The sequence below is a fragment of the Rutilus rutilus genome (assembly GCF_951802725.1).
Source record: "Rutilus rutilus genome assembly, chromosome: 1".
Classification (NCBI taxonomy): domain Eukaryota; kingdom Metazoa; phylum Chordata; class Actinopteri; order Cypriniformes; family Leuciscidae; genus Rutilus; species Rutilus rutilus.
In genome coordinates, this window is record NC_140209.1 from 64,924,628 (window position 1) to 64,936,673 (window position 12,046).

The 12,046-nt window shown below is 39.7% G+C and overlaps 1 protein-coding gene across 8 annotated transcripts; it reads left to right on the plus strand.

The window, feature by feature from the left end:
- Positions 1-1,097: 1,097 nt before the first annotated feature.
- LOC311296038 (inactive serine/threonine-protein kinase 19) lies at positions 1,098-9,001 on the plus strand. 8 transcript variants are annotated; one of them, XM_084417684.1, is made up of 6 exons: positions 1,098-1,445; positions 4,099-4,247; positions 5,114-5,394; positions 7,683-7,780; positions 7,866-7,954; positions 8,088-9,001. In XM_084417684.1, exons 1-6 carry the CDS (start codon positions 1,355-1,357, stop codon positions 8,229-8,231), a joined length of 852 nt encoding a protein of 283 aa, XP_084273810.1. In that variant the 5' UTR covers positions 1,098-1,354; the 3' UTR covers positions 8,232-9,001. The 8 variants fall into 8 exon arrangements, with proteins under 8 accessions (XP_084273810.1, XP_084273811.1, XP_084273814.1 ...); XM_084417685.1 differs by having other exon boundaries at positions 1,099-1,445; positions 4,102-4,247; positions 8,088-9,000; XM_084417688.1 differs by having other exon boundaries at positions 1,101-1,445; positions 5,159-5,394; positions 8,088-8,993.
- Positions 9,002-12,046: the final 3,045 nt, after the last annotated feature.

The window sequence follows — 12,046 nt, forward strand, 5'->3', positions numbered from 1 at the left end:
CCTCCCGCCCGCACCCGCAAGTGCACCGGATCATCCCGCCCGCGCCCGCAATGACCTTTCAAAATTTGTCCCGCGCCGCACTGTTTTGCGTCGCGACCCGCGGGTCCCGCGGGACTCCCGCGGGAGTGCAGACCTCTATTTCGAGTGTATGGTAACTATTGATTCTCAGCCAATCAGATGGCTTAAAAATCTATCACAGCTCAACCTGAAAAGATGCACTGATTATTTCTAACTATCGCAATAATTACCACTTTACATCATAATTATAGCTAGAATTTCACGATATTAATGTCTTATATTAACTACGTGATCAGGGGAGAGCGCGAACGCAGTCCCCCACTACCATAATTTATGCAGTCGAGATTCCCACATTTGGGGAATTCGCAAAGGTCAATACAGCCTAATGTGCAATGGCTGAATCTCGCCTTGGGTGAACCACCGTCTTGATCATGGTGTCTCCCCTGCCAGGTAAGTATGAGTTACTCAGAGAGTCTGAGGGAGAGGGACTTCAGCGAACACGAGTCTCAGTGACGGTGAGGGACACTAAAGTCACGCCACACGAGCATCTAGATGAACATTCATGTTTCCGCGTGTTTACATGTAACAGTTTCGCTGTTAGTCGAGCTTTTAATAGCAGCAACAACAGCAAAAAAAAAAAAAAAAACCGTTTTATTTTGTGGCGAACAATTTCCCGTGATGCAACACAAAGCGTCCACCAGCCAATGGAACAACAGATGTTCAAAATCATAATTTAAGAACTCAATAATGAGAGTTTTGAAACATAAATCGAAAGAAAATGTTAAGACAGTTCATCTTTTTTAGGGTACACTATTTGAAAGATATTGTTTTTCATCAGTTTTATCATTAAAAAGCAACAGTGACGTAAATCACGCATCATCGCCTACATCACTTCCGGGAAATTAAAACAAGGGGCGCGCAAACAAACTCGCAGTCGCTGGAGAGAGAGATTTACAGCTTATGCTCGAAACACAGGTTTCTTCTCAATATATATATATATATATATATATATTCTAATATTGGAACAATCAGATCTGTGTGTGAGCGTGTTGTTTCAAAACAGTCCGGCAGAGGGCAGCAGACGCGCTCATTCATCCTATAACCATCGAAGAAGAGTCTCAGTCAGCTGGTGTGTGTGTGTTTGATGAACTGTCTGTGGAACAAACATGCGAGCTCGAGTTACAACAGTAGATATAACAATATATTCTTGAGAACAAACCTGAGTTTCGATTTAAGTCACTTCAGCAGGGATATATGACATGTATAGACGGTTAGGCGCTCTTCTCAGCGAGTAAACAGCCGCTATATGAGTGAAAACAGGTGTAAACAGTGAGAAATGAGCAGAAAGCGAGCGCTGATCGCAGACACTTTCTGTTTGACGAAGAGACGCAGACCCGCAGCTGACTCTGTGACCGGAGACAGTCATGGTAAGATCTGTCATTTACCCTCATGCAGATCAAAAACACTTAACATTAAATAGATATTATAAAGTAACGTGTCAGTTAACGTCTGTCCTCCTTAATATATTACTTATGTTAGGCTCCAGATATAAATATGAATATAATGCAATCAATTTCACTGATTATGTACACCATCACTCGGCCAATGTTGTTTAATCTCCAACTGTTTTGTGAAAATGTGAGTGTGACGCGGCAAACCTGTCACTCACATGAGATCCACCAATAGCAAACCACAACCATCCAATCAAAAATCAAGCCCCGCCCTAAAAGTCAAATTTAAATATAATGTATGAACGCATATGACTATATCAGCAGTAGTTTTAATGGCTTTGCAAGCAACTTAAAGTGTGTAAATTAAAGCAAAGTGGATGTAGAACAGCTAAGGGGCGTTGTTAGGCACGACGCGGAGTAAAACCCCCTTAGCTGTTCTACATCCACTGTAAAACACGGCTTCAGTGGGCTTATTGCTTTTATAAAACGGTTACTCCATAAAAATATTCATTTTAATATTTATTTTATTAATAAAATAAACACCAGCAACAAAAATATATAACGTTATAACACATGTGCTGGATGGCAGAGGCAGGCTAAATAGGCTACACATTAATTGCGCAGATATTAACATAAATAAATACATAATCTCTGTATTACATTCATTATACATTACATACATAGTCTCCAATGCCATCTCTCTCATGTTCGTCCATCCTCGGGATGCTGCTGTTCTTCTTCGCGCAATAAAGATTAAAAATTTAAAGATTAAAAATACGGGAAAATATTTAAACGGGATAATAGCGGTAAAATACGGGAGAATCCCGGGAAAAACGGGAGGGTTGACAGGTATGTAATATTGTAGGATACACATGCTATTACAGGCTTAAAATACTACACTTCGCTCAGGTTTTACAGACACGGTTTAGATTAAGCCAGGATTAGGCTTTAGTTCAATTAGGGCATTTAACCCTCTGATGGTTTATGGGGTCTTTTGGGACCCCAAATGACTTTTACTCAAATTAAAAAAAAATGTTCCCTTTGTCCAAATGGTATGAAACCTTCTACGGCTCTCAACACTTTCTAGATCTACAAAAAAAAAAAAAAATTGGAATGATATCTGTTTTTATGTTAGCGTGACAAAAATTGTGACACTCGTGGTCTTCGGGGTCTCTGGAGACCCCGCAATCAAAATAAACAAAATTCATCATCAAAATCAGAAACAACGCAGAACACATCGACAGAAATGGCACAAATAAAGTGGCACACTTCCACCAATGCAAAAAACATCCACAATGCTAAATTATATTGCTCACAACACGCGTGTACACACACACACACACACACACACACACACATATAGAGGAATACATTTTTGAGACTATAAAAACTGTTCTCTTATCATTTGTAAAATAAAATCATCCAAAATGCAGTACCACCACAAAAATAAATTGGTGACACTGACACATTGAAAATGCGCACACACACACACACACACACACACACAGGAACATTTGTAAGGCTATAATTTGTCAAATAAAATCATCCAAAATGCAGAACCACTACAAATATAAAGTGATGTGGTGACACTGGCACATCGACAATGTGTACTCACACACTCTCTCTCTCTCTTTATCTCTCAGACACACACACACACACACACACACACACAATTGTGTGTGTGTCTAGAATCTAGAATTAGATTAAAAATAAATGATTGAAATAAATGATAAAATCTTAAGACTCCAACATTTCTCTTTGTAACATTTTGTTCAGGTTTGGTTCTAATCATAATGTAACATTATTGAAAAACTAGGGGGTTTTTGGTACAAAAAAATGCTAAACTTTGACAAAAATATTTTATTTTTGTTATAATTGTGATTTTATAATATTTAGATATGAATCCAACTGAATCCAACTTGTGAAAAGATATATTTCAGGTAGTCTAAGCAAATAGCATATACTGGAGCTCTATAGCCATATAGTGGTTAAAATTATTATTTTTTATTTTAAAACGGCATTTTCCAAAAAATGGGCATAAATGTTACATTAAACCATTTAAAATGATCCATGTTATCCCCATGAATGAAAGTTAGAAATCTGGGTCTTTTATAAAGTGAATTTTACATCAAATGCTGTTTTTTTGTAAAAAGGCTATTTAAATATTTATTTATTTATTTATTTATTTATAGAAATTTAAAAAATATCATAAATTCTCCAAAAACTGCACAAATGTTGAGTAAAAACATTAACAAACAGAATAAAATTACATTTGTAAAAAAAAAAACACTATTATCTTGTTACAAAATTAAATGTTATTGTCTGGGGTCTCTAGAGACCCCAAAAACCTCAAGTGTAGACATAAATAAAGACCATCAGAGGGTTAAGTAACTTTTATAAACGTGCCATAGAAAAATAAAAACATAACTGGTGTGCATTTTGAGACAAAACAATGGCAGTTGACTAAACACTGCTTTCAGTTAAAACTTCTCATTTTAGTCTGGGACTTTCTTAATCCTTTGTCTGTGAAACCGGGGGTCCGTTTTATACAACCTATCTCTGAGTTAAATGAAGTCATACACAAATGTGTGAATCTGATGTAAGTAATGAAATGAAGGTGTTTGTTCAGCAGAAGGAGCAGCTGATATCCGCTCGAGCTTGCAGAACCTCATGACACTGTTTCCACGCAAACTCTTCAACGACAGTCTCCCTCCAGTGGCCCTGAAACACCAGCTGTACAGTTTACACAGCGACAGAACCTCCGTGGACAAGCAGCTGGTGAGATCCGCTCGTGCTAACGTATTCATCTTCGCAAAGTAGACGCGGTGCTAGATGATTTAATAACGATTTAATAATGACCTTAGCACAGACATAAGTTATGTGGCCAGTAGCACATTTTTCTTTAAAAACTGGTCAACCTTCAACCTTCATCCTTCCCTCGCACTTTGTAACACATCTTTCTCTCGCGGATCAAAATTACCCGAAGCCTAAAATTATGTTTTTTTTTGTCCAGAAAGCTTATTTTATTTCATTTTGATAGTATTTTTTCTAGTTTTGAATGCAATATTTTTGGGAGATTTAAAAAAAAAAAATTATTTGACTTTAAATTACTAGATTTGATAGTAGAAATACACTAATTTAAGCACATTCCTCACATTCTTTCGACTTAAATTCAAAATAACACAATTTCATGACATGCATAACCCTTTTAATTCAGCTCAGACTATCTTACATTGGATGTCTTTGCCAACCTCTTGTGGAAAAAAATATAAAATAATCTTTTAATAACGTTTTAGCATTTTTAGTTAGAATTTTTAGCATTTTTAGGTTTTTCTATGTGTACTGAAGCATTCCTCGCATTACAGTCATTCCTAAGGGGGTCAAATTGACCCGCGATCGAAGGATGTGTTACTTTTTTACATTCCAACCACAAAACTCCTCGAATCCATTCAGGGTTTTTTTTGTGTTTTTTTTTTTTTTGTATTCGTGGTTTAAGTGCGACAAAAGTCCTCTAATGAACACTTTTTAAAAGTTTGTTTTGGGGTCAAAAGGACCCGAGGGAAGGATGGGGTTTAAGTAAGTCACTCAAACAGGTCTATTTGAATCTGAAAAGTAAGCCTGATTACCCCTTGGCTAACGGCTAGCTGGTCAGACTAGCTCTTAGCTGTGTTTCTCCTTGTCCTGCTCAGAATGAGTTGAGGGCGAGCGGCGAGCTGTTGATGTTCCAGCTGGGCTTCGACTCAGAGGCTTTCGCTCTGGTGTTCGCTGAAGATTACAGAGCCAAAGTCCTGCAGGGGGAAGCCGGAAGAGAAACACTGGAAACTGTGGAGAAATTCCTGGCTAAACTAATTCCCGGCTGCTCCGATCTGAGCTTCAACAAAGAAAAGATGCTGAAGGAGTTCCACTTCACAGACTCTGAGATCACGTAAGGACACAAATGCTGGTATGTTGTTCATTAGCCGTGTTTCCACTGTTGGGCCAGTGCGAGCCGGGGCTTTAAATGGGCCTCGGACCTGGAGCAACAATCCCAAAACACACTGCGTCTCCACGGTTGGGCCTGAAGTTCCTCAGTGCTTTACTAAGACCCATTCGTAACACGCCTCTCTGGAACAACGACACACAAACCCTTCATTTCAGCAACAAATGGAAGTTATATCAGAACACTAATCAGAAAGAAATCACTGGAAACTAACGAGATCGCAAATGAATCATGATAAAAGCGAACGTTTGTTGGCATTTGGTTTACTTTAAGGGGACCTATTATGCCCCTTTTCACAAGATGTAAAATTAGTCTCTGATGTGTGTGTATGTGAAGGTTTAGATCAAAATACCCAACAGATATTTGTATATAGCATGTTAAAGTTGTCACTTTTTGGTGCTCAGAAAAACGCGCTGTTTTAGTGTGTGCCCTTTAAATGCAAATTAGCTGCTGCTGCACGGCACAGGGGGCGGAGCTTCATGAGCTCGCGCTCAGTCTCTCAGGACAATATCACCTCACGGAATGATGATAATATCAGAAACTCTCAGTAACGGTGTTCATTTCGACCCGGAGTCGGACAATAATGCCTACAGAGTGCGAGTGCTGTATGGAGATGGAACAGGTATAGCTTAGTTTAATTACGGTTATTACGTATTTGTCATCTTTTTGTATGTATCCAGTATTAATAGCCTACAAGTCTGCTGTTTCAGACCAGGTCCGAATGATGATCAAACATATACTGATGAGTTTAATAAAGTTTATTTTACATCACATAAAAGATGAAGCGTCAGTTTTACTCCAGAAAATCACCGTAAGAGCTGAGTAAACAGTATAAGAAGTGCGTAAGTACATAAACGAATTTCGGTAGAGTTGAGGGAGCATTTTCTTTAAAAACAAAATAATTCCACCTCGTCTTCAGCGGCTGCCTCAGATTTCGGGAGTAAATAGAGAGAGCTATGTGGATTAATACATCCAGCCACACAACACCAACAACACTTGGGAGACATTCTCGTCAGTCCATGGCGGATGTGTACAACTCGCTATGAACTCGATCAGGGCGGGTCTGTTAAAACGGCAGTGTCTGTCAACACTCGTGGGCGGGGCCTGTGCTGTAGCGACGTCACTAAAGCCGCATTCTGAGAACAGGTCGTTGGGAGACACTGCTGATGATTTATGGGGATTAGTAAAAAAGGAGTGAGTGGATTTTTATCACTATACGGTGGTTGTGTACACACACTGCCAACACACATTTATGTCCAAACAGCATGCAAAAGTATATTTTGCATAATAGGTCCCCTTTAAAAATTTAAAAACCCAAACACAGGTTTACAATAAAAAGTGATACATTGAGCATAATTAATTTGTGTCAAGACTGCACACAAGTCACATAATTGAAATAAAGTGGTTTACCTTTATTTCACAAAATAAAGAGGACACGCGTAGCTTCTTATTCAGTCGTTTCTGTTTATTTAGTCACAGGACAGTGTATTTATATCACATTTAGAAAGAATGATCATTTCTACAAAATGATTCCCCAAAAATACGACCTGAGGAGCTTTTAGCTCTCTCTCCCAATAAAGTTATATTTTCAATCAGAGAAACAGAGGAAGCTCTCGAAAAACCAGAGTTTGTTTATTTTATGACATATGTGGAGCTAAATATGGATATCGGACAGTCCGGTGTAAAGAGACGATAGATAAAATAAATTGACGATTGTGATAGCCCTAGATGATTTGTCTGATTTCTTCACGTGGTCATATTTACCATGTTTACTATGGTAATGGTTATTTCACATAGTCTTTTGTCTAATATTTCTGCGCTGATCAGAATCCACTTCGGATCACAGACAGAAGGTATTCAAACATGAAAGTGAGTTTTGAGCTAAAATGATTTTGAAAGTCTTTAAAGCTGATGTTAGCTGGTATGTGGAATCATCCGGCGCTGCCATCTCCAGACTCATGTAAACTCAAGCCCGAGTTGGCCCGCTTTGGACCAAGGTGTTCGGCGGGCCAAAAAACCCTGGCCGTTGGCCCGAGGAGCCCTGACGATGCCCGATCACGCCCCGGAAGTGACAGTGGAAACGTGAGTTTTGAGCTTGGAATTGCGAAAGAGATCCCAAGGCCTGACAGTGGAAACGCAGCTATAGTTTCTTATTTTCAAGCTAGTTAACAATAGCACACAAGTGTCATTTATCGTCTCAGGCACTTTATCTAAAGATGGTTTCTGTCTCGCAGGCAGCTGGTGAAGTCGGGCGTCCTCACGGTGAGGGACGCGGGCAGCTGGTGGCTTTCAATCCCAAACTCTGGCAAATTCATCAAGTACTTCATTAAGGGTAGGTGTGTGTGTTTACCACAAGACTCACGATCAGCGCTTTAACTAGTACTACTGGATTTGGATTATATCCGATTTTATAACAGGGCGGAAAACTGTTCTGGGCATGGTGAAGAAATCCAGATACGGTGAAATCCTGAAGACTGAACTTGAGGGACGCCGCACAACTTCACAGGTTAAATTCCAGATGAAGTATCACATTCATGATATAGTGGGAGCAGAGTTGGTAGAATGGTAAGACCGCTGTATAAAACAATAGATTTGAGTTATAATCTGATGACTGATTATTGTTTTGTGTGTGTTTGTAGCATACAGACAACATCAGGGACATTATTACGATACGTGGACGGAAACGTCAACTAACAGCTTCACTTGCCTTGGATTGTACAGAATTGAATAAACTGTATAATGTATTTATTGCCATATTATTTTGGTTACAAACAGCAGAATGAATGGTGCACAATATATTTAATAAAAGTTTGCCAAACCGCACTTGTCAAATGGATTAATTTTTTTCATATGTCTGCTGTCTTTAGCAAAATCCCCAGTTAAATTAGTGTTAAAGTAACTCTGAATCAGGGTGTTTACATGACAACGATATGCTTAAAATGGAGAAGTTTTTCCTTTGAGTTTTCCGTGTACAGACTTTGTCAAAACGATCCCCGTTCACACGGATCTGCGAAAATGGCTAAAAACACTGTATTCTGCTGCCAGGCCATTAGATGGCGATGAAACACTGTGGACTGAACACGTAATACCAGGGCTTAAAGTATTCCGGCGGGGTGCCGGATTTCCAGCTTGAGGGCAGGTCCTGCGCAGGCAAAATTTATTTATTAGGCTGCAAATTACAGTCAGAGGCACTTTAATCTGACTTGAATAACACACCGGTCCCCTTCAACCTACCTGTCACCACTATTGCCACCCGCTGGAGAACTCGACTGTTATATGTTTGTCCCGATTTTCCGTGCATTTGTAAAAAAAAAAAAAAAAAAAACTCGCCTTTCCCGCACTTCTTACGGTCCCTGAATGCATCTCACACGCAGCCTCGCTCTAACGTGCTTCTCTCAGAAACCAAAACAATGACTAAGCGGACGCTGTAGCTAGTGTTAATGGCTTATTTACAACTTTAAACATCTAAAAGAAGCGACGATGGGCGCAGGGCAGGTGGAAGACAGGCCTGTTGTTGTGGATTATGCAAAAGAAGTTTTGCAAAATGGACGCTAATGATCGACCAGACAAGTCATCAGATAAAGAGGCGAAGAGCAGCAAGTTCTACGACTGATCCACAGTGAGTGTCGAGTTTATATGCTAATATAAACGGGGTCGCTGCTTTGCCGCGCTTATCACCAGCGCTAAAATAAGCACTAAAAGGCTCTGTCGCTGTCATGAATTCATTCGCTGCATCGGATCTGTCCATCCCCGGTATTACCCCGCACGAGAGCACGGGTTCGGACCATCCCCGCTCCGCTACGTGCCTCCCTTCTGCAGCCGTGCGCGCGGTGAGACAGGTGTTCACGGGAAAGACACGCAGTTGTTGTTTTTTTCTTTTAAAGTACTGTTAAAGTACCGGATCGATAAGGAGTATCGATAAGAGGAGTAGAATCAATAAATACTTAACGATACCCATCCCTAACAGTGACAGTATCATATTACTTAGTTTGGGGTTGAACTGTAGTGACAGTCCTATAGACTGTGAAAAACTTGCTCTTCTACAGTATATGGGCTCTTCGACTTGCTCTTTGTGTAACCCGATTTGGCAAACCTCGTCAATAGAGGATAATGTAGCTGCAATTTGTTGTTGTCCAGTACAGTTACAATATGCTAATGAGACTACATGAGAAGTAGGTCATATTATGTATTATTGTATCAATATGAACAGTTTAGATTCCCTTCAGACTTGCAGTGTAGAGATGTAGGCCAGGACTATATAAGATTTTATAGAGCTGTGCTTCCAAAACAGTGGACCAAGCCCAAAACATGTAGTTGACAGTTATTTAAAAATTTGGTTTGGCTTATTAAAAGTGGTCAAGAACCAACCTCACCCCCTGCCGCCTCAAGTTGCCACCCCTTTAAAAAATGTCTGGCTCCGCCACTGTGCTGGAGAACACTGTATTGTGTGTTTTAGGTTATCTTTGCCAATAAAATGTTTTCAAATCTGAATTACATAACATTGTATTGGCTGTCAATCACGATGGGAGAGTAGACGAGTTACAGCATGTCCACCATATCTTGTTGGGGTTTTGCATTAAGCCATTTGTGGTGCCCTTACCACATTGTGCCTCATACTGTAAATGTTGGACCCAGTGACAGGCTGGCATGAAATGGCTTGCATAATACTAAGTAAGGAGGCCATAATATTTTTGACTCATGGCTGAAGTTAAGTTTCTCCAGCTCTCCCAAGGTTGCATCTCAAAATGCATCAGATTGATGCTTTAAAATATGGATTTTTCAAAATGTTCTTCCCGGGGATCATGCCCCCGGACCCCCCTAAAGGGGTAAAATCCTTCTCACCTTTTTCACCCCTGACCCGTTTTCATGCCTGAAACGGGCTTGGTAAAAGTCCTGGTTGAGCCACAGAAAGTTCAGGCTCAGTATTTTTTTTTTTTTACTTTAAGCCCTGTAATACGCATGTGCATGACGTCATCGTCTTCAGAGATTCACGTTTTTGTTGTTTACATGGAGACCGTTTTCAGAAACTTGCACTTTGAAACCTGTTTTCAAAAGTTTGCGTGTTCAGGCCCCAAAACGCCGTTGTCGTGTAAACGAACGGCCAAAACGCTTAATTTTTACAGTTTTTTGTTGAAAACAGTGTCGTGTAAACAGGCCCACAGAGTTAATGTTAATGAGATAATTAAGTGATGATTGTGCATTAGTGATGAACACCTGCTGTTAAAGAGATAGTTCACCCAAAACTGAAAATTCTCCCATGATTTACTCACCCTCAAGCCATACTAGGTGCATATGACATGCTTCTTTCAGACAAATACAATCAGAGTTATGTTAAAAAGGCTCTTCCAAGCTTTATAATGGAAATGAATGGCCATTTCTGTTAGTTCTGTTAGCTAGTTATTTTAGTCGATAAAGTTTTAAATATGGATATTTTTCTAACACATCGCTTCACTTCAGAAGGCCTTTAAAAGTATCTGATTACCACTACGTTTGATCTCTTGATATAGTTAAACACTTTTTATAATACAATATTTAACAAATGTTTTTTATCACATGTCATTCAGTGATAAATCTTGAGATGTGATCTAGTCAGAGGTGTATAGTCCAGGGGTCAGAAAGTAGAAGGCCTACCATATGTTTATTCCACCCATGAACTCAGCCAGCTTATTTCACTAATTAGTTATATCTCCTGGCTGAATTAGCAAATCCAGGTGATTGGAACAAAATACTGAGGAGGACTTTTAGACCCCGTTCAGACTGCAGGCCCAAGTGGCCCAAATCCGGGGTTTTTTTTGGTGTCAAGTGACCAGGTCAGACTTCTTCAGAAGTAGTGTGGACACTCAAATCTTGCCCAGATCTAATTTTTTCAAATCAGATTTAGACCACTTCCATTTGTGGTCCTGAATCAGACCAAGGTCTGAGTTTTTTCAATGCGGCCGCAGTGTGAACAACCAAGGCAGATTTGATGCGACTTTTACGTCAATCTACATCGACATTTGTCACAATTATGCGCCAGCGAGTTAGCCCTAGACACAGACAGTAAAATTAAAAACTTGACTAGGCATACAAAATAGAGAACAGTGATGGAGCAAGTCAATGGAGGGAGAGTGAGGTGTTAGACCTAATTAGTATATGGGGAGATACTTCAATTCAAGCAAAACTAGAAGGATCATACTGTAACCGCTCCGTTTTTGAAAAAATAGCAAGCGAAATGGAATAACTGGGACACAGGAGATCATGGCTGCAGTGCCAAAGGAAGGTGAAGAGCCTTAAAGGAGAACTCCGGTCAATTTTAACATTTAACTCATTTTTTTGTACATTTGGAGTGCTGTCAATACAGAGAACAACGACAAAAATCGGTGTTGCCTACACCGAGTTATTCTATTTTTAAAATTAGTCAGGGGGCCAATTCTGAAAAGGGCTTCCGTTAAGACTTTTGCGGACATGTTTTGGTACAAGCTGTCACCCTATTTTTTTAGTTAGAAGACACCCATAGGTAAGATATTAGGGTGGTTGTCAAGCTGAATTTTTTTTTTGGTGACTTGTACAAGCAATTTCAGGCCAATTTTTTGGTTTCCTGCTCAACACGACATGCCAA